General features: G+C 41.3%; 1 protein-coding gene across 3 annotated transcripts in view; it reads right to left on the bottom strand.

Annotated features, from left to right (window-relative positions):
- Nucleotides 1-10,427: 10,427 nt before the first annotated feature.
- CSRNP3 (cysteine and serine rich nuclear protein 3) overlaps nucleotides 10,428-23,804 on the bottom strand; it is a 135,279-nt gene continuing 121,902 nt past the window's right edge. For 2 of the 3 annotated variants that reach the window (XM_069733066.1, XM_069733067.1), the window contains 2 exons: nucleotides 22,663-22,959; nucleotides 10,428-16,464 (listed from right to left, as the gene is read on the bottom strand). In XM_069733066.1, the coding sequence (XP_069589167.1) occupies nucleotides 15,412-16,464; nucleotides 22,663-22,959 (1,350 nt within the window). In that variant the 3' untranslated portion in view covers nucleotides 10,428-15,411. The remainder of the gene's footprint in view (nucleotides 16,465-22,662; nucleotides 22,960-23,804) is intronic. The other variant, XM_069733068.1, reaches the window with a different exon arrangement.

The raw sequence follows: 23,804 nt of genomic DNA, 5'->3' as shown, positions 1-23,804 counted from the left end.
CTTGGTCGGCAAAACAAGCAGACAAGTGAACAGCACCCTAGACTATGAGTGTCTGTTCTATTCATGAAAAATGTAGACTAAAAATATAAAGTAAATAAATACCACTGGAGCCAAAATTAATGACATCGTGATCACAGAGGCCACTAAATTGGCTGCAGGGGTTGGTAAGTGAAGGTCGGAATAGGATATAATCTCTTCCATTGCCGACGATAATTGCGATGGAGCAGCGAATGGATTCCAGTGGCAAGTATGTTTCATTTTAATAAGTATCCGAATCATCTGAAAACTTTAAAAAAAAAATTTTTGTGGGAAAAATCCCAAATCTGCACAGCGTGTGGGCACCTGAAATATGGTAATAACGTAAAAAAGCAAATATTAGTAAATACAGAAATGTTTAATGATTGAAAGTTCGCAATTAATAGAGAGTTAGTAGCAACTAGAATAAGAAATGGTCAAATTTGTGCTTTCTTATGTAAGTCTGTTTTAAGAGCTGTTAAAAGATTAGAACCAAATACCTTGGGATAATGCGACAGAGGGAATATGACTTCAGGATCAGACTAGGCAAACTTCGCTAGACCTTTGTTTGGAGCTGTAAACCCATAACTGTAGGAGATTTGTAAATTTGACAAATTTTGTATTGTAAGTGCAAGAAATGAAACCTTCATATTGTACTAAAATAGTAGACCAAAGGTTGTAAAGATGGAGGTTTGAATTACAATATTATTCCACTAATGCAAAATGGTAGACTTTTCAGGCTGTATAACGCCTTCCCTTTTTTTTTTGGACTGATTTTGTAAAACAATTACTTTTTGTTGGAACTTTTTACACATATTTTTAACTTGAACCTCAGGCAGTGATTATAGATAGTTTCCTCCCATCCGGCCGTGTTTGATGCAACGTCTTTCTCACAGTAACCAGACACATTTTAGCTGTTGTTTTGTGGTTTCTTCCACTTTTGCAATTGGTCATTTCCTCTCCCCCCCCCCCCCCCTAAACTAGGAATCATGGTTCTTCTATGTCAATGTTGTTGTAATCCTGAAAATAAAACAAACGCCAAACACAGAAAGCGGCTTAAATTAGAAGTTGGAGATGACTAAATGTTACGTTTTCAGTGGCTCCCACAAAAATAGGTTGTTTTGTTGAAGTGAAATAATTACAGACTGCTGTTCTATTTGCTTTGTTGTTTTAGGTTTCTACTTTTGTAAAAGCGTTTTTGGTGTAGATTTGATGTAGCCTGTTTAATGTGTTACTTTATACAGTAGTGCAGAAAAATCTTGGCTACTGCATTTGTGAAAGAAAAAACTTATGTAGATTTTTTTTTTACATGCATTCTTTTTAGTGTGCACATAATCTTTAAATGCACATTGGTCAGTAGCTTTCGAGAAAATCACATCCACTTTGCTTGGACAGCGACATACAGCAGAATCAATGCAACATTCGTGTTACACCGTTTAAATGTCTATTAACAGTGAATGTGATTTCATGAAAATTCTGGTGCATTTTTTTTTTCTTTATAAGCTTCTATATGAAGCCTAAAAAACCAAAACAAAAAAACCATAGCCGTTTCATTAAAGCGTTTCTGTACTATTAACCCCTTCACCCCCAAGCCGGCTTTCACCTTCATCACCAGGCCAAATTCTTACAATTCTGACCGGTGTCACTTTTTGTTGCAATAACTCTGGAACGCTTCAACTGATCCCACTGATTCCTAATTTTTTTTTTTATGACTTATTGTACTTCATGATAGTGGTAACATTTCATCAATAATTAACGTTAATTTGTGAAAAATCTGAAATTTTTGTGCAAATTTTGAATATTTTGCCATTTTCAAACATTTTGAAAGTTTGTAAATGTTGATACAAGTTAGAAATAATTATTATAATTTAGTAATTTGAAGATAATTTGGGAATACTATGAGCTATGTCGAACAATAATCCCAGACCAGCGTTCATCCTGCTGACATATTTGATCGTTGACATGACGTGTGCCCAGTTTGGCGGTCTTTTCAAGAAGCACAGTATAAAAGATAGCTATACCATACCGTCTCACCAGGTGTGTCCTGATGAAGGGGTCCGGCGTGACCTTGTAACGCGTTGACTTGTGAACCTGTTCTATTAAACGATTTGATTTTAAGGATTCTATCTCAGCAGCGCATGATTGATACCTCCCGTCGTTTTCCTTATACCTGTGGTCATCCTCTCAACCGGTATCTGTGCAGCAGCTGTTACATGTCGCTTATGTTTTGCCATTAAGCAACTCAGCAAGGCGAGTGTATCTCCCCTTTTGCTTGACACCTCATTGTCATTGGATAAGACCCTATTGCGCTTTTTTTCTTCCCAGTTTTATTCCTTTTGCATTCTGCGAGTGTCATGTCCCATTTGGAGAGCCTCTAATGTGCCTAAATAGTGGAAACCCCCACAAGCAACGGCATTTTGGAAAGTAGACCCCTCAAGGAATTTATCTAGATGAGTACCTTGAACCCACAGTTGCTTCCCAGAATTTTACAACGTTGATGTGTGAAAACAAAAAAAAGATTTTTCCCACAAAAATGTTGGTTTAGCCCCAATTGTTTTCCTTTTCACAAGAATAGCAAGAGAAAATGGAACCCAAAATGCGTTGTACTCTTCAGAGTACACAGATAGCCCATATGTGGTCGAAAACTACTTTTGATGCACAATGCAAAGTTCAGAAGGGAAGCAGCATCATATTGGAGTTCAGATTTTGCTGGACTGGGTTGAGGGCGCCATGTCACATTGGTAGAGCGCCTGAGGTGCCAGAACAACAGAACCCCCCATAAGTGACCCTATTTCACAAACTACACCTTTAAATGAATTCATCTAGGGGTGCAGTGACCACATTAACTTCATAGGTGTCTTAGAATTTTATACCATTGGGCAAGGAAGTAAAAATAATTACATTTTTACCACCAAAATTTAGCTTTAACCCCAGGTTTTACTTTTTTACACTGGGAAATGGGTAAAATGGCATTAAAATTGGTCTCGCAATTTCTGCTGAATGTAGAAATATCTAACATGTGGCTGTACAGTACTGTTTAGCCACACAGTGAGACTCGGGAGGGACAGAGCGCTATTGGAGCGCAGATTTTCCTAGAATAGTTTGTGGACTCCATGCACAGAACCTCCAAGTGCTAGAAGAGCAGAATCCCCCCTCAAGTGAACCCATTTTGGAAATTATACCTTTTTGGTAATTTATGTACAGGTGTAGTAAAAATTGACTCAATAGGTGTTTTTCAGAAACAAGCAGTGGTGGATGATGCTGAGTGAAAATTGCAAACTGACATTGTAGTGCCCATTGCGTTGTAGTCACCATCATGTGTGAGTGCCCAGCTCGTCCTTCTGGAGACATGGACCTGTATATTAGGTGGGCTGTCATCGCGGCAGAAATGGCAAAGATGTGGATGCTAAATGTGGTTTAGGCACACTGAGGCTCAGAAGGTAGGGAGGCATTTGGATCTGGGAGCACAGAATTTGCTAAATTTCTTTTTGGGGGGGGGGAACAAGGAGCCATAGTGTTTTTCCAGGACGTTCGTACTGCCAGTAATGTGGAAGCCCCCTGTATTTCCAATAACAGATGATGGACCTGAGCGGGGACTTGCTTTTTTTTTTTTTTTTGTGGATTGAGTTCATTGGGAACATTTTACATAATGTTTGGGACCAAATTTATCCTCTATGCTGAGCGCTTATATCGGGGTTTCCATCTAAACCTCCAATTGACGTGATTCAGATGAAACGCCCTAGAAGCCACTTACTATAATGAGGCAGCAGAGTTACTGCCAACAGCACTTTTATGGATGCCTAAAAGGGCAGACACTGCCGGATCGCAGGTCAGACGCTGTCCACAGTGCCTCCATCTGCCTCATTATAGGGAATCTTCCGCCGGGGGTTCCATCTCAACCACATATTTCAGAGATTTACATGGAAACCCCGGTGTAGGCACTCAGTGCAGAGCTCAGGATTAATGTACGCCATGCCTTACCACGACCTTTGGGAGGCAGAATGAACAATTCAAGAGCAGGTGAAGAATTGGTTTTATTTATTTTTTATGCTGTTCCTCTTGCGGAATAAGTGATTAGGCAACATAATTCTTCGGGTCAGTACGATTACAGCAATACCAGATTTTTATTGGGTTTTTATGTTTGTCTGGTGTCACACACTAAAAGACGCTTTTTATTGCAAAAACTAGTTTTTGCATCCTCATATTTTGAGAACTATAATTTTTCAATATTTCAGCTGACAAAGTCACGTGAGGGCTTGGGTTTATGTGGGATGAGTTGATGTTTTTATTGGTACCATTTTTGGGCACATGACATTTTTTGATCGCTTTCCATTCCAGTTTTTGGGAGGCAGAATGAACAAAAACCAGCAATTCAGGATTTCTTTTATGCCGCGTGTGGTATGATGTTTTCAGAGAGCATTTTTATTTACATTCGTCTTTTTGATTGTGTTTTATTCCACTTTTTGTTCAGTCACAAGATAAAACAGTTTTTTGGCTCTTTTTTTTTATTCAGTGTTCACTGGAGGGGTTAACCAGTGGGTTAACAGTATTATAGGTAGGTTCTTTCTGGATGTTGTTACACCAAATATTTGTACTTTTCTGTTTTATTTATGTATTTACTTACTTTAATTTATTGGATTAATATTTTTTTTTTTTTTTTTTTGCAATTTTTAATAACACTTTTTTTTCACATTGTCCCAGAATGAGGCATCAACTTTTCCTGTCCTGATCACTGATCTAGTACTCTGCAATGCTTTTGTATTGCAGGGTATTAGATCTGTACATCGCAGGCAGGGAGGAGGCATGTCAGCTCCTGCTGGAGCTTAGAGGCCGCTGTCCTTGGGTGACCCCGCTGCCATCTTTTAGCCCAGGGTCACCATGGAGACCATCGACACAATGCGATCACAATCATGCTGTGCCCATGGGAGCAGAGAGGTAGCTCCCTCCCTTTGCGATGCCCATCGATGTCGCTACCACTATCGACAGCAGTATCAGAGTGGTTAAACACCTGCAATCGGTTCTAATACTGAACGTGGGCTTTGCTGCAGGGTGTCAGCTCTCATATAGCGCAGACACCCGTATTTGATCGCGGCTGTGCTCAGTGTGGACCCGCGCAATTGTTGAGAAGTATATGTATTGTGGTTTGCAGGAACACCGCTCCCGCAGCACCGTACATATACAGCACATGACGTAAAGGAGTTAGATTTATTTTTTTTATCTAAGCCCACATCTGACTCGTTCAAAGCCACAACTGTAAATCAAGAAAGTGGAAGACAGAGAAAAATGGAAAAGAAATATGTGGGAAGGGGCATTGAACTGCGCGGCCACGGCATGGGTGCACCGAGCACCTGTGGTTGGTTTGAACAGTCAGTTTGTGCTGACAGATTCCTTTAAGGACAATGTTTGGCATCATGAGTGCTGTGCGCAGTGCAACCATAGGAGGTGCCCGAGAGCCCCATACAATCACTCACATGTTCTCACAAAAAAAAAAAAATATTTATTTCTTATTTTAAAGATTCCACATCCCACAATACATATGACCAGATCTATGCAGATACTGACCTGTTGAGCAAGGGCTGTTGGAAAACGTAATCTGAAACCTCCAGATTTATGGACGTGGCCATAAATTCAGGCTGCTCAAATCTCAAATGGATATGTAACGTATGTACTAAACAACTCCACTTTAAGTAAAATTAGTTTTCTATGAAATTTGAAACGTTTTAAATTAATTTTTGTATTTAAAAAAATGTAATTAATGTATTATTGTTTTTAGAATTACAAATAAATTTGAAATCTACACCCTATAGACCAAGTTTGAAGGATACATGGTCAGGATTTTGTTTTTTTTTTCCATACAATAATGGATTTAAATATGTGTTGACCACCAGAGGGCGCTCAGACTAAATCTATTCAAATACTTTAAGAGGCGGTTTACATCTATTGTTTTTTTTTTTTTTTTTTTCTATCCATTCTATTTAACTTGTTACTATCCCAATGAAGGATTAGATATTCAGATATTTCACAGCTTATACATGTAATGTCCATTTTATTATTTTTACAGTCTGTGTGTAAGTCTGGAATGTTTTTATTCTCTAGATACATAATAGGTACTGTAATTATATCCAAAAGATTACTTGTTATTTCTGTAGGGACATCATACTGTGTGGGGGGATGTGAGGACATCATACTTTGTGTGGGGGACTGCAGGGGCAACAAATCATGTTGGGCCATCATACTAGAGTGACACTTAGGGGACATTTCAGGGGTCCAATATTTGGCGGCATTATTACATTATATGGGCACACAGGGTGCTATAATGAAAGAGGCATTATTTCTAAGGGGCAAAATGTGGGCACAATTACATTTTTAGGGCACCGACTATAAGCGGCGGCCGAGAATTAGGGCATCTGTACGTTGAGAAGTTTGTGCATCCTGGTAATAGACAGAAATGTGGAAATCAAATGTGTTTATTGTAAGCTTTGCAGAGGAGTCGAGGCTGGAGAAGTTGTCGTGGAGGTCTGAACCGGATGGTAAAGACGGGAAAAGTGAATGAATGAACTTCACCTGAAAGTCACAGTCCTACCGAATATACTTGTCACTGTATGGCGGTAATATCGGTCTTGGTCTGTATATAGGGATTTTTTTTTCTCAGTCACTCCATGGTCATCTGCTTGGGTTCCCTTATATCCACTATTAAAGCGCAACACTGGAGTTGTAAACATGGTTAGGATACTCAGATACGCTTTCTACTACTTTATCAGTACACGGAGTAATCACTTTATTTGTTGTGTTACATATGACTGCAGGTACCATCTACTATATTATTTGAAGAAAGAGGGATATGCCTTTAATTTTTGGTTTGATACTTTGATATTAAACTTGAAGAAGAGGCATATAAATGGGTGTGATGTGCAAAGTGTAAATTGTCTCTTCAGAGAGGAAGGGGACTATTACTGTAGTGCCACTTATTGGAAGTTCCAATTTGCATATTTTCCAGAGAAACATTGCAAGGCTTAAAAGTCTCCTCACCTTGACATATTCTCCGCAAGGAGAAACGTTAGCCCTTGGATCCAATGCAAAATACAGGCTTGGATTCTAGCACAAAAAAAGGAAGCCATTTTTTAAAAGTTGCAACCCCTCCCAACCTTTGTTCTAGGTAAAATGTAATGAGCGCAATAGGGTCTTATCCAAGAATAACAAGCAAAGAATAAAGGTATAAGTGCTCACTAGGGCTGTACAAGACACAACCACTGAAAAGCTCATGTTCCAGATGCTGCACCTTCCAAAAGGTTTATATAAAAATTAATATGCCAGGGCAATGGAAGTATCCTGCGCTTGCTGGAAACAGGATAGTCCAGGATCAGATATAAAGTGATGGCTTGTTGCCAACCGACACCGACTCAGAGGACAACTACATGTGATGTTTATAGTCAACGCATTTCAGAGTCACACGACTCCTTCAGGACAACCACACATCATATGGTCTGAAACACATTGAAAAATGCTGAAAAAACACTGAAAGAAGTGACATGCTCTATGCCCAAAAAGCAAAGCACAAAATGCTGATGGCAAAAAAAACCAATGTGTGTGCATGAAACTTCTGAAATCTCAGATATAGCTGGTACTGTCAAATGCAATGAAAATTTGCATAAAAAACAAAGCACAGCAAAAACACCCAGTGTGAACTTAGCCTTCACTTTATATCAGACTGTAGATTGTCATATTTCCAGCAGGCGCAGGATACTTCCATTGCCCTTGCATATTAATTTGTATATATTAAATTTCCGTATTTTTCGGACCACAAGATGCATTTTTTCCCCCAAAATTTTTTTATACTTACATATCCTGGCGGCGGTCCCCGGTGGTGGAGGTCCCGATGGAGCTGGTGCGGCTGTATCTGTGCTCTGTGGTGCCGGGGATCTGTGCTGCGTGGGGAGCTCTGCCAGAATTTCGTTAAAGCCCGGAAGCCACCGCAGCTCTGTTGCTGCGACATGGAGGCCTCCGGAAACATGGCCACAGCGTCGGAGCAGCGAGGGCTTCCGGGCTTTGACGAAATGCTGGAGGAGCCCCCCACACAGCACAGAGAGCCACTGCTGCCCCAGCACAGAGCCCCGACACCAACACAGCCCCACAGAGCAGCATCACCACTGCACCAGCCTGGGATGGGATTTCCTGGAGGCCACCACACCATCCTGGACCACTGAACAACCACTGTGACTACTTCTCCACCAGTGCGGAAACCCCTCCCAGTAAGCTGAATTCGGACTGGAAGACGGACCCCCATTTGACACACTTTTTTTCCCTATTTTCCTTCTGAAAATTTGTAGTGTGTCTTATAGTCTGAAAAATACGGTTTTTCTCATCCAGACCTTACACGGGCTGCATTTATGGTTCTGTCATGACAGTCTGGAACCTTATAAAATTGTGCATTTCCAGCATCCACCTGGTCTACACTGGTGGCCAAAATTGCAGACAAATTTTGGAAATATTCATGTTATGCAGCTCCGAATGCTGCTATAAAACATCATGCTTGACAAAAGGTAAATGTGTATGTCTCAATTATAAATTAAAAGATGAATTAAATTAAAAAAAGTGTCACATATAATTCACATATCTGCAGTACAAAAATGGTTATGCTATCAACCGTAAGGTGAAAAACAAACATTTTATAAAATGTTTATAATTTTGGCTCCCCCAATTTTGTTATGCGCATATTCCTCACTGTAATGAGCGGTACCACGTGACCGCTCACGCAGGACCTGCTGCCAGCGCTGAGAGCATACATCGCAGGAGCTGGGTGAGTATTTGTTGGCAAGCGGGCGGGCGCACGGGAGATGGGAGGTGACCCCAAAATTTTTTTTTTTTTTTACACAAATAAATGTTTTTTTTTTAAAATGATTTTTCATTCCTTCTCTCCAGCGAACGCTGCTGGGGAGAAGGAATTAATGCCGGCTTCAGCACCACACGCAGGGGACAGCGCTTAACTGTAGCACTGTCTCCTGCACGGTCCGTGTGGTCCTCAGTCGGCACATGGCTGCCGCACGTGTGCCACACTGATGTGCCACGTGAGCACACGGATAACTCCTGTACAGATTTCTCCGGTACCGGAATTATCTGGACGTGTGAGACTGCTCTTAGAGAGGATCTGTCAGTTTTTCCGTTGTTTCTACCGTATGGGTCACTGTTGGGTTGCGTTCTTAATTGTGCAGTCCTCCTTTTTCTACCCAATTTGAACGTAGCAAACTATTGTACGTATAAATATATTTTGTTTTTTTCATGCTCACCCTGACCCTATCCTGCCAACTGAATCGAAGAATTTAATACGAATCACATTTCATCTTTAAAGCAACGTCTTAAAATAGTCACACTATGAATATAATATACACAGCTCTGGAAAAATTAAGAGACCACCACATCAAAAAACCCTGTCATGGGCTGCCCAATCTCCAGACCTGAACCCCATTGAAAACCTCTGGAATGTAATCAAGAGGATGATGGATAGTCACAAGCCATCAAACAAAGAACTGCTTACAATTTTGTGCCAGGAGCGGTGTGAAAGACTGGTGGAAAGCTGCCAAGACGCATGAAAGCTGTGATTAAAAATCATGGTTATTCCTCAAAATATTGATTTCTGAACTCTTCCCGAGTAAAAACATTAGTATTGTTGTTTCTTCTTGATTATGAACTTACATTTTCTTTACTCTAGTAAATGTTAAATTTAATGAACTTTGGAATTTTTTTATTTATTGTTTTCTGCAAATGTAATCCTGAGGTTTCAGCTGTATTACAACAAATATTTTGGGGAAAATATTGAACACAGGAAATCATAAATAACTATTCAGGCGGTACTGTGAGTAGTAAATGAGGAAATACGTTTAATGGTGCCTTTACTGGAGAAGTTAATGGATACCAAGGGGGAGAAATAGAATAGTGGGACCGTCCACTTTGTGTCTCACCCAAACATCCAAGGACATGAGTGGCTCTTGCTTCTTGAAGTCACCCATTGTAGAGTCACAATTGTTAAGCATATGACCTCATGGCATGTTTACCATCTTTTTGTAAGGTTTTCTGGGTTTGCTTTGCGCAGTCAGATTTCTTTTCATAAATGCCCCCTTTCTGGTCACTTCCCCTGCCTATCCATTCCATGTTCCGGTCTTCTGAATGGAAGAAAAGCATTAGGGAACGTTGCCCCGCGAGAGGTTTGGGCACCACCCTAGGGACTTGCTAAGTCTACAGGTCCATGAGGATTTTTTTTTCGGGGGGGGAGGTGGGAAACTTCCCATATATTTCAGGAACATTGGCAATTATGCCTGATCACCATTTCTCCCAATTGCATCACACAGCCCATCATCCAAGGAGAAAAACAGAAAAAAAAAGTAAAAAATTATAATAATTAACAAAATGACACCAACAAAGTTCGAAGTTGAATCTTATTTCCGAAAACCATTATTTTATCTTAAGGTTTGTATCATGTTTTATAATGCATCATATATTTCAATAACATTATTAGTCTTTGAAAATCAACTGTCCATCTTTCACTCTTATTTACCCCACCTTCCCCCCCCCCCCCAAAAAAAAAAAAGATAAAAAAAAAAAAAACCAAAAATGTTCATTTGACATAGTATAAAAGAGCAGATGCAGTCATTTTAACAGCAAGGCAAATCTACAGTTTCAAATCAACATGTACATAACATATACTTCATATCAATAGAAAGACAGCAAAATACTCAACAGATAAAGGAGGTGTATTGCATTAAAAATGTAAATTCCCTCGGGAAACATAATACAAGCTGCAATTTGCTTGTCAAATCTTAAAAAGAAAAAAAAAAGTCTTTGAAGTCAAAAGGAAATTTGAGGTAACGTAAAACGCGTTAAGTGCCCATTTTGAAAATGATGATTAAATTCGTTCGTCTCTGCATTTTAATGGCTCTCAAAATTGTCACGGTTCTGCTGTAGACATCTTGTAGAAGCAAATAAAAGAGAGAGAGGTGACAAAGATAAAGAGAAGGTCCCTGGATCCTTATGGTAGCAAAACATGGACTAAATGGGGAACCAGGTAAAAACGGAACTCATTTGATAGGGAAGTGATGGGTCATTATTTGGGATTTGGTGTCCTGTCTCGCTCTATAAATATTTCATTTCAGCTTTCTGTTAAGGATCTCAAAAATATAATTTATGGGAAATGTTTTCCCAATTGTTACGGCCATGGAAGTCTATTGGGAGTTCACAATTTGCATCTTGCGTCACATGTTTAATGTATGTTCTCCAAATATTTGCATTTGATGGGATGAGGTCAGCAGTCAAATGGCGGTGACCACTCAAAGAGGACCTAGATTTGTTTTTATTGAAGAGATGTCAAGGATCTGAAAAACATGGCCCTTTCTTCCAAAACCAATGGCAAGCCTATCCAAAGGTTGTGTGTAGGGCAGCTCCATTTCCTTTGAGATAATTTTTGCAGGAGTTTGAAGACCACAAACATTATTGAGAATAAATATATTGTGAGACAAAAAAAAAAAAAAAAAAAGGGGAAGCACTGGTGCTCGCCATCGTTACCATCTTCTTTAGACACACACGACCAGCAAGCATGTCCACAGCTAACAATTCCAGCATGGGAGGGAGCTGGCGCCAACTCGCTCTCCTGATAGAATGGTTAGCCATGTTTGTTTGTCTGGACACGCGTGAATAAAGAACATGACATCTTTTTTTTCTTGCAACTTACTCCTGGAATGGATCTTCTATTTATACCGAGCTGATCCTCATATCAGCTCCCCCCCACCGCTGAAGATATTAAGGGATTGAATATTTTGTCTGTTCATTTTGGAGAATTACCCTCGATGCGTAGATGGGCTGTCTCTGATGAGGTTGTCCCTTTAAAGCAGTGTTTCCCAAACTCCAGTCCTCACGGACCCCACGGGTCATGTTTTCAGGATTTCCATAGTGTTGCACAGGTGAGACAATTCCTGATGCCTTAATGATACTTCCACTACTTGAGCAATACTAAGGAAATCCTGAAAACATGACCCTATTGCACTCTGCTCTCCCATCAGTATTTTGGATTGGTCATATAGATCAGTCCATGGTTTTAGTGCCTTATCCTACTTTTCACTCTGTCATCACTACTGTGGGGGAACAAAAGATTTGGGGTTTTCCTCTATTGCTCATGCTTTTTGGTTTTGATTCTAGTTTTGGAAAATTGTTTTAACCATCACAATAAGACTCATCTGAAGGAAAAAAAAAACATCTCATGGCTTGCACACATAGGTGTAATACAGCCCTGCAAGGTCCAGCTATGGCCATATTTACACCCCCATTTTTTACTAAGGTGCACTGTATCTTCCATATAAAATCAGTGAGAAAGAACTGTAGTAAGCTCAGACTTGCAGATACTTGCAACGTTCCTGTAATGGTAGGGTGCATCTCCACAAATGTAAAATGAATAATGTTTCTAGTAGTTATGGATGTCCTGCAGACTGTGAGCCCTCGCGGGCAGGGTCCTCCGTCCTTATGTACTCGTGTGCCTTGTTATCTGCTCATGTTTAATGTACTTGTCTATATCTGCCCTGTATTCACATGTAAAGCGCCATGGAATAAATGGCGCTATAAAAATGCATAATAATAATCACCTATTTTAGTGTATGTATTCACATGGAAGGATTTTTGAGACGATCCACTCAAAAAAACAAACAAAACCCAAACACTCAAAGGCTATATGCATGCAACGTCTTTTTCAGGCGGCTTCCTCACGGAATGCACCTGAAAAGGACAAGGTGTGCACACACGCTTAAGGTGCTTTTAAAAGGTCATGATTGTAGAGTTTTGAAAAAGTTCCTGGTACATACACCAAATGTAGCCATAGGTCCCAATCACATGGCATACGTCAACGAGTACCCTGTGCTTTTCTATAAAGTAAGCAAATGACCCCCAAAAATAAAGAACTCTATGTATGGTATACTTTTTCACCCATTTGTATTCATTTACTGATGTATACCACAGTATGGCCATCCAGTGTCATATGTCAGTTATATCAGGAAGACTCCAGCCTTCGCGATATCGGTTAAGCAATACAAGGTCTTCATATGGTTATGTATATGGCTACTCAGTGATATCTTTAAGTTCAAAGGTCCCGATATGAAATCAAACATTGCTTCCACCAAAAATGTGCCCATTTTTAAATACTGGTCTCTTACGTGGGAGAGCGGCCCTCGTGCTCCTTTAGGAGCCAAGTCCAGGATGGAACTTCTCGCTCTGCACCTCCTTTACCTACATCCTTGAACTCAAGCTTTTGTGGCTAGTACCCCAACAGCTAGAACTTATTTACACTTTGGTCTGGGTACTCAGAGTCCTTGCCGAGATGTAAAAATTAAATGTATGCTTTTGTTTGTTTTTCTCTCAGTCTGGTCAGTCAACCATTTTGCAAAATCAGAATTATACACGATCCTATCAGTCAAACTTCCTAACTTCTCCAATAATGGGGATCACCTCACAGTTTGAAAACTACTAGCATAACTTACAACCCAAATGTTTTATCAGCATTGGTACAGGTTTGATGGCAATGGAAGCAAGTTACAACTTTCTCCGATCATATTGACCACTATAAAAATAAAGTGCATCAGTATGTAACAGGTTAATGTGCTTAACACCCGTAAAAATGCAACTTCCATAATATTTGTCACGTTGGCTTAATGTACTATGTCATCACACTAATCAGCTATGGAGCACCGTTTTGTGCATTTTGCACAGCATTTCTTTTTCTAGTAGATCTTAGTCTGAAGTTTACATACATTTGCAAATTGATATTTGTTAGGACTCTTCCTCTCTGACCAACAGACTCAAATCTAAAATTAGTGGAGTTGCTACCATGTCTGTTTAGTCTGGCCTAACCTCCATAAAACCAAACTGTGGCATAATAGTAACGAAAAATCGATCAAAACCACCGAAACATGCATCTGGTAATGTACTGTGGGGCTCGCCCTTTATCAGTTTGACCATATATCCGGAGGTGTCCCGTAGAACTGTATTTGGGCTACGTAGTATCGAATGCCCGCCGCTTTACTTGCAGTTTGGCTAGAAAGACTGGAGCTGGCCCTATAATCGCAGTCTGGCATTGCTTGCTAATATCTATTGAGGAGTTTAAATTGAATGTTATTTGAGGGTATAGTGGAAAATATGCAAAGTGAAAATATTTTTTGGGGGGGTTGGAAGAAAAAACAAAAATAGGCAAAATGTGTATGTAGCATAATTTGATAAATGGCAGCAGAAGACCCCAACCCTTTCCTTGTGAGGATGAATTTAAAAAAAATATATAATAATAATAATTCGAGACTTGGAGGTTACCGATGCATTTGCCATATTTTAAAAGAGGTTTTCCTGAACTTTTCTATTAATGACCTGATTAATTCGAGTGAATGGGAGAGCTACAGTACTTGTCATGGCCACAACACATCGTACAGCGCTGTGCCCGCTTCAATCAGCCAATCACAGGGCTGCAGGGAGCTGGTACCCCACCAATCAGAGTTATAACCTTTGCGTGGAAAAAAGTTATCAATATTAAAAAGTCTCAGTAACCACCTTAACGTATGGCCTATGCCATCAAGGACATGGTTGTTTAAAAGTGACCCAGATACAGTAAATTTACAGCATTAAAGACAAATCATGTAAGAAAACAATATTTCCAGGATTGTCTGACAGTTATTCGTCTTGTCCATATTAACCCTGACTAGTCGTACCCTAGAATCCCAATTATTTTGAGGGTACAATATATTGCAATCTCTTAACCATCCTCTTCTTGGTTAAAACATGTCCATATAAATAACAAATGGAGTGGCCACCTATAATCATACGTAGAGATTTCATAAATAAAAATCACAACTATATTTTAATCACAAAAATCACAAAGTATTTTTTTTTTTGTTATATAGGCCTTGGAGTATAAATAAATACTCATCACAGGCTTCTTGTAGCTGGACAAAAAAAAAAAAAAGACTCAAAAAAGCAATTATGGGGAGGGGAGTTAAAGTCCAACCACAGCCGCAAAAAACCAAAGGGGCGATGTCCCCGCCCCCCATTAAGAATCAGATTAATCTTGCACTGACCCGTTAAATATACAAATATTGGATCTAGTTGGCCTTTACCATAGAAGGCCTCCATGAAATATATAATGGTTAACATATTTAAATTAACATTTCCTAATTAACAAAGCTTTAAATACTTTTAAGCATTGGTAAACAGTGTTGTTGTGCAGTGCCATGGTCATGATGACGTAAAAAGTGAACCATAAATTAGGACTAAGAAGAAGAAAAAAAATAAAATAGTATGTTCATCTCTACATGGTCTGTAGTTAAAAACTGATTTTTTCAATCAATAAATCCCAATGATTGATTTGTCAGATATGCCTCGTTAAACTGGTACAGTCTCCACCACCGGGGCCTTCATGCAATCCTCATGAAGTTTGCTGGTCTCAGATATGGTATTTTCATTCAGAAGTTCCGGAACATGGTGGCCACCACCATTTAAGTTTGATACATATCCATCGGTCGAGGAACTCTTTAGATATGACCGAAACCCTACCGGAGGGAGACTTGACCGATGTTCTGCATACAAAGTATTGCAATGACCATTGTTGTCATTTTCTGCGGTAGCGCAGCAGACGATCACCGATGGACTTGTTACGGGGTAATTAGAATTGGTGTAGCCTTCACCAGATTGCCTTGAATAGTCCACAAACTGCTCAGGTCTCATGTTGTAAGGCACCAAACTTGCAGCCCCATTTTTTACCGTATCTGCTTCCGTATAGGCTTCGGTCATTTGATTCATGGCACAGGAATTATGGTTATCTATTTGGTAGTACATTGGTGAGGTGTTGGCGTAATATTGAGAATTTTTTATATGGTTATCATGCATTGAATTGGCATCTGAATAGCAGAGAACTGAAGGTACGGACAGATTGTCGTCATGAGATACTTCATTAAAGTCATCCGATTTGTCACCATCGTCTTCTTCATCCTCTTCGTCCTCATCGTCGTCTTCACCTTCATCATCCTCGTCATCATCTGAATCGCTCTGAGCTAAACTTTGCGTGCTAGAGTCAGTTACTCCGCTACAGTAACTACTCCCATCATCTTCCTCCTCTCCCCCACTGCAGTCCAGGTGCTCGGAATTCTGAAAGTGCATCATTGCAGATTGGGGATTTGTTTCAATTTCAAAATTCTCAGCAATAGAGTATTCTACAGGATGGCCGGTCTGGACCATAGAAGTGGCAATTGCGCCAACGTCACCACCGTGACAGCCATTTGCTGCAGACACCTGCTGCTCACGGTTTTTCTCCAACTCAAGTTTCATGATTGTGTGCAAGAAATGTGTCCGTACGCGGATAGGGTTAAATTCGATTCGCCCTGCTGTATTACTGCATCCTTCTTTGGAGCATCCGCAAGGAAACGACATACGATCCACCTTAAAAAAAAAAAATTAAAAAAAACAAAACAAAAACTTTAATTCAAATACTATGCACAAGTCTTATCGTTTACGGCACTGTCAGGTCGATTTTGACACAGCACTAATGATTTGTTCGACACAGGAAATATTTTATGTAAGGTCAGAAGTGGGAAAATAGAGTGGAGCGTTACTGATGTGTTTATTACAGATGGATCATTACTTATACCAGCTAAGTGGCTCAGTGGTTAGCACTGTAGCACTGGAATCTTGGTTTCAAAGATGACCTCAGACTCTCTTTGCATTTGTGTAAGGGACCATCTGTGGTCCTAAAGCATCCTGTTACAGTACCCCGAGTGTGAGTGAGTGATCTGGGAGTTTGAGGTCGACACTAGTGATGAGCAAGTGTACGCGTTGCTCGGGTTTTCCCCGAGCATGCTCGGGTGGTCTCCGAGTATTTGTAACTGCTCGGAGATTGTTTTCATCACCTCAGCAGCATGATTTGCAGCTACTAGACAGCTTGAACACATGTGGGGATTCCCTAGCAACCAGGCAACCCCCACATGTACTTAGGCTGGGTAGTAGCTGCTGTGATGAAAATCTCCGAACACTAACAAATACTTGGAGACCACCCGTATAGTGTTCATTTTAGGACATGGTCACATATCAAAGTCAAACATCATTAATACTCTGACACCCGACCCGGACCCTGATACTCGAGAGTCTGATGAAACATTCAAACATCAGAATCAGAAGGTTATTTAGATTCCCTCCATACAGTATGTGAATGGTTCATCTCATAAAATTAGTACCTGGTATCACTTGAGCTTGTGGTGCAATGGTAAGGCTGACAGCTGTAGTCTCTAGACTTAGGTGGCTTTCACACATCAAGTTTTTGACGTCAGGCACAATCCGGCGAGTTTTGGAAAAACGGATCCTTTTCCTTTTCCCGGACCGTTTTTTCCTCAGGATCCAGCAGAAAAGAAAAAAAAAACGATCCGGCGGAAAAAAAAAGATCCGTTTTTTTCAAAACTCGCCGGATTGTGCCTGATGGCAAAAACCTGATGTGTGAAAGCAGCCCAAGTCTAGAGACCACCGCAGTCAGCCTTACCATTGCACCACAAGCTCAAGTGATACCAGGTACTAATTTTACGAGAAGAACCATTCACATACTGTATGGAGGGAATCTAGTAACCTTCCGATTCTGATGCTTGAATGTGTCAGGCATCAGACAGAGTATTTATGATGTTTGACTTTGATATGTGACCATGTCCTAAAATGAACACTGTACACCTGAGCGTGCTCTGGAAAACCCGAGCAACGAGTACACTCGCTCATCACTAGTCGACACCTATTCAGGCCACAAAGTAGTTTGATGGTATGGGGAACCTTGAAAATATGAGTAAATCAGGGAGACCAGAGTCTGAAGAAGATAAAAAGAAAAATCATTACTGGAATTTCTTAAATTGAACTGTAAATCGATAGCAGGAAATATACTTTTGAGTACAATTCTTCAGTATCATACAGAAGTTTTCTTCTTACACGTAACAGACATGGCATTTTGATGGCACAATCAATATGGTGCACGAGTGCCAAGAGCACTTCAAACTTTCTAGTTCTGACCTTCACTCCTTTATTCTCCACTATAGATGTACCTTTGTGTCCCCTCATGGTCAGAATAGAAACTCCTAATCTTCCAGAACCAGCTAACACAGTGCCCTTATGTAGCCCACTCCTAGCAGATTACGCCTCTCTCAGATCTGTTATGCTCTGGCTGAACTCACTGTAGGTAGAAGATACCTTCTCAATTCTCTTTCAAACTCCGCACTCTGGAATTAATTGGTGGTAGAACTCGTTCTAGAACTTGCCATCTTTGATTTGTCGGAGTTAAAACACACTCTTCCAACTTGTGGCCATTTTCCTTGCAACAACACTTTCTTCTCCTTCCCTCCCTCTCTACAACTAACACACACTTATGTGCCAAATTAACTCCTCCCCACCATGGGCCGGTCTCTAATAGTTAGCAATGTCCATAGGCCAATCAACTGTTGCAAAACAGATTGTGTAAAACTGCATAAAAAAAAAAAAGCAGGTCAATGAATTAAGTTATTACACATGTTTTTCAGAAGGGGTGCAGACAGCTCTTCCATTCCTTTACATTTGGTGTGTGGGAGGACACCCAAATAGGGATTTGAGATTGTGAGCCCCAATGGGGACCTGGATTATGTAGTCTATAGAAATTAATGGCAATATATAAATCAACTAAAATTGATAACTACTACTGTTCAAAAAGATGATGCAGAAATCTGAAACTGAACTGGAAATGGGTACAGAATAAGCCAATAAACAAATTACGGGTAAGTTACAGTTTCCAACATCAGGACAGCTTGCAGTTTCGTTATGTAGCAATTCCTATTATGATGCGTACGTCTATATCCATTTCACATCAGGAAACAAATTTCTAATTAGCCTATTGGTTTGACGTGGAGAACTTGGCCAATTTCCGACTCCGTTATCTACACAATGGGGTTATGGAATATGTCCCCATCACTTGAGCTTGTAGAGGACATCATTATATAGACCAGGGGTCGGCTACCTGTTAATTGCAACTGACAGACCTACTTTTATACATTTTCTCTGAAATTATTATTTATATAGCACCATTGATTCCATGGTGCTGTACATGAGAAGGGGTTACCTACAAATTACAGATATCACTTACAGTAAACAAACTAACAATTACAGGCTGGTACAGAGGGAAGAGGACCCTGCCCTTGCGGGATTACACTCTACAGGATGGTGGGGATGGAGACAATATGTTGAGGGTTGCAGGAGCTCCGCTGCTGGTGAGGCGGTAGCGGTGAGAAGGCCGCAGGGTCAGTGCAGGCTGTAGGCTTTCCTGAAGAGGTTGGTATTCAGGTTCTGTCTGAAGGATCCGAATGTGGTTGATAGTTGGACGTGTTGGGGCAAAGAATTCCAGAGGATGGGGGATATTTGGGAGAAGTCTTGGAGGTAGTGAGGAGCGAATAAGTGTGGAGGAGAGAAGAAGGTCTTGGGAGGACAGGAGATTACCTGAGGGAAGATATCGGGAGATTAGTTCAGAGATATATGGAGGAGTCAGGTTTTGGATGGCTTTGAAGGTCAGTATTAGTAATTTGAACTGGATACGCTGAGGGAATGGGACCCAGTGAAGAGATTTGCAGAGGGGGGAAGTGGAGGAGTAACGAGGAGAGAGATGAATTAGTCGGGTAGCAGAGTTAAGGATGGGCTGAAGAGGTGCAAGGGTGTTAGCAGGGAGGCCACAGAAAAGGATGTTGCAGTAGTCAAAGTGGGAGATGAGGGCATGCACAAGAATTTTAGTAGATTGACAGTTGAGGAAAGGACGGATTCTGGAGATATTTTTAAGCTGGAGGCGACAGGAGGTGGAAAGAGCTTGGATGTGCGGTTTGAAGGACAGGGCAGAGTCGAGGGTTACTCTGAGGCAGCTGACTTCTGGTACGGGGGAAAGAGTGATGTCCTTTAATGTGATAGATAGGTCAGGTAAGGAAGATCTATGAGATGGAGGAAAGATGATGAGTTCAGATTTATCCACATTCAGTTTGAGGAAGCGAGAGGTGAAGAAGGAGGATATGGCTGATAGACACTCCGGGATTCTGGACAGCAGGGAGGTGACGTCTGGGCCAGAAAGATAGATCTTAGTGTCATCAGCATAAAGGTGGTACTGGAATCCATGAGACTATATGAGTTGTTCCAGGCCGAGTGTATAGATTGAGAAAAGTAGGGGTCCTAGAACAGAGCCTTGAGGGACTCCAACAGAGAGAGGGTGGGATGAGGAGGTAGTGTGGGAGTGGGAGACGCTGAATGTGCGGTTGGAAAGGTATGAGGAGATCCAGGATAGGGCGAGGTCTTTGATGCCAAAGGAGGAGAGGATCTGTAGTAGGAGGCAGTGGTCAACTGTGTCGAAAGCAGAGGACAGGTCTAGAAGGAGGAGTACAGAGTATTGTCCGTTAGCTTTGGCTGTAAGTAGGTCATTAGTGATTTTGGTCAGGGCTGTCTCAGTTGAGTGATGGGGGTGGAAACCAGATTGTAGATTGTCAAAGAGCAAGTTAGATGAGAGGTGGGAGGAAAGTTCAGAGTAGACGTGCTGCTCCAGGAGTTTGGAAGCAAATGGGAGCAGCGATATTGGGTGATAGCTGAACATAGCTGTTGGATCAAGGGTTGGCTTTTTAAAGGATAGGCGTGATTGTGGCATGGTTGAAAGCAGAAAGGAAGGTGCCAGAAGTTAGTGATAGGTTGAAGAGGTGGGTTAGGGATGGGATAAGAGTGGTGGTGAGGTTGGGATCAAGCGCACAGGTGGCAAGGTGCGATTTGGAGAGGAGACAATTAAGCCCCCCTTCAGTGATGTGAAATCAGATTAAAGTTAAAAAGGTTTAAAAAATGGCAGTACTTAGTTGCCATCTGCTTCTATGGCACCTCACTTTGCCACATATCCTCTCATCTCCTCACTATCACCACTGCGGCTTTTGAGCAAGAAGCGATGAGCCTTGTTTTTAGTCCTGGCACAGTGTTACTGTTTCTGGGAACCACACGAGAGCACAGAGCACAGAGACACTAGGATGTGTTGCTTATCACTGGAGAGGAATTGGAGAAACAGGAGGGACGAGAGATTCCTCTAGCACAGGGGTGTCAAACTGCATTCCTCGAGGGCCGCAAACCATGCGTGTTTTCAAGATTTCCTTAGCATTGCACAAGGTGCTGCAATCATTATTTGTGTAGCTGATTAAATTATCACCTGTGCAGTACAAGGAAATCCTGAAAACATGACCTGTCTGCAGCCCTCGAGGAATGCAGTTTGACACCCCTGCTCTAGCATCAGTGACTGGCAATCTGTGCCCCAGCATATTTGTAGTGCAGGTGGCATTGTGTGGCCAATTCCAGTGAAATTATGGGACAGCTCCAGATTTCAGGTGCGGTCCTTGGTGGTCGGCCTTATGTCCTACTGCATTCATTACACTCCTTTGCAACACTAAATTCAGATAACCATTTGTAAAATTATTCATGTTTATCATCTAGAATAAACTAATTTTTCATCCATATGCAATTCACCTTTATCTTGTAACATGTAGACAATGGGTCCATGTGTAAAAGCTTTTATGTGAACTAGCACATCGACTTGCATTGGTCTGTATGCCATCCTGTAGGCTACACCATTTTGTATACGGACCGATTGAGTACTTATCTGAATGAACCCAAACTGTGCTGCAATGTATGAATTGCCTCCTTCAATCTGCAGCCCAGATTTGAGGTCTGCCTCTACTCTACGAGGTTGACTCTCTGTAGAACTGATAGGAAACGGACCTAGGAGGTCATGTGCTTGGGTACAAATTGGTCATGGTTAGAGACTTCAAAAAAAAAAAAAAGGTAGCGTACGATGAACTAAAATTTATATAAACTTATTTTTAGCCATTTATCTATTCTCTAAACTTTTCTGACCTTGAAAGCCACATTCAGCTCAGAAGGTTGTGAGCCACATTCAGCTCAGAGAGGGTCGCGAGCCACATTCAGCTTCTGCCCCAACCCCATTAGTGACAACCAGAGCCCCTTTTACCGGTATAAGGGCAGCCAAAGCTTTTCCACTGAAATCACACCAAGGCAGTATGCCAAGCTCCAGGGTTTCCCATCTGTACCAAGCTGGCAGACAGCTGCGAGCCACACATCATGGGCCCACAAGCCAGATGTGGCCCTTGAGCTACAGGTTGGGGACCCCTGCTCTAAACAATAGGAGTTATGACAATAAGGCACAGATTGGTGCAATTATTTCATGGGCGTTATGTGGCACTATTGCGGGGTGAGGGCAATATCCACAAAGCCACGTGCAGAATTGATTTTTAAAAAGAAGTAGCCATCAAGGGATATTAGGTGACTATATTCACACCATTTACCCCATTGTTTTCTTGAAATTTGTTACCAGTTGGATAAAAATCCATCTTAAGTTACAACAATAGATTTCCACCTCTGTCCACCAGATTTAGACTATGAATGATAATATTCCATAGTTCTATACTACACATGCCTTTTCGTTCCTATTAATGCTACACTGCTGGAAGCAGCTGTTAAAAATTTGCCTCCAAAATGTTCTTTAGTACAGTTTATAATTATTATACATTTTTCTTTTTGATAAACATTGGCATCCAGAATGATTCTAGTCTGACAGCTCACCTGACATTTTATGCCCGCAAGGCTGCAAGTGCATGTTTCTGGATCACAAAATATTCTGCAGTCACAGCCACAATCTTCTCTAGACAGCCGGATGGCTCGCAGCTCATGTTTTTCTTCCACATCGATCTTCTTCACCCCAGACGCACGCAACAAGGCCCTCCGTTTCTTTGTTGGCAGGGGTTGTAGAAAGAAATACTCGTCTACTTCAGTGTTATCCAAGTCAATGTCATCATCTGAAATATCATCCAGGGTGAGAATGTTGGCTTCTTCAGACTCGATTGTGCCATTTTTAGTTATCTGAAAAAGAATGAAAATGTCAAGTGTGAAAAATAATTATAGATCAATGAACACCGTGCTGGCTCCTAGTCTAATAGAAGTATTCTGGTCCATGTCTGCAGCATTGATAGAAATAGCAGAATAAGTTGAAAGGTGTGTTTTATGGGGAAGGGGTGGGTGGGAATTTTTTGGGTCTGTGTGTTAAGGATCACACAGACCAGTACAGCTCCTGCACCCACTTAGTATGGACAGCACAAAAAGCCAGTCATCTCCGCAATTTGCAGAGGCGACTTATACTCAAAGTTCAGCACCAGTCTGAGCTTTACAGTATTTCATGGACATCTGAATTCAGCCCAAGTATGCAACACAACATTTGGATGGGCATCTGGGCCTCTTGACCGGATCTCAGCAGCTTCATAAGCCTACATGACGCTGTCCAGTTTGGGTCAGGAGATCAGCAGGCAGTACAGACATTGTGGTGGATTCTTGGACCACATTTCACAGATATTTGGACTTTGAAAAAGGGTTCGATTAAATACTTGCATTGCCAGGGGCCTGTGACCTTAGGCCAGTCTCACATGTCCAGATAATTCCGGTACCGGAAAAATCCGTGTCAGTGTGCCCATGCGTTTTTGTGGCACACGTGTGCCGACTGGGTACCACACGCACCGTGCAGGAGACAGCGCTAAAGTTTAGCGCTGTCCCCTGCATCTGGTGCTGAAGCCACAGACACGCTCATACAGGAGAAGGTGCGGCCAGGACAGGAAGCAGCGCCAGCGAGGGAGCCGGGTGAGTATTTTAATAACAGCGTGCGGGCGCACAGGGGGTGGGAACATGGATCTTCATGTTAAACATGAGAAACAAAA

This window comes from Ranitomeya imitator, chromosome 7, assembly GCF_032444005.1.
Source record: "Ranitomeya imitator isolate aRanImi1 chromosome 7, aRanImi1.pri, whole genome shotgun sequence".
Classification (NCBI taxonomy): Eukaryota; Metazoa; Chordata; class Amphibia; order Anura; family Dendrobatidae; genus Ranitomeya; species Ranitomeya imitator.
Note: the sequence above shows the minus strand (reverse complement) of the source record. Positions and strands in the feature narration are given on the sequence as shown.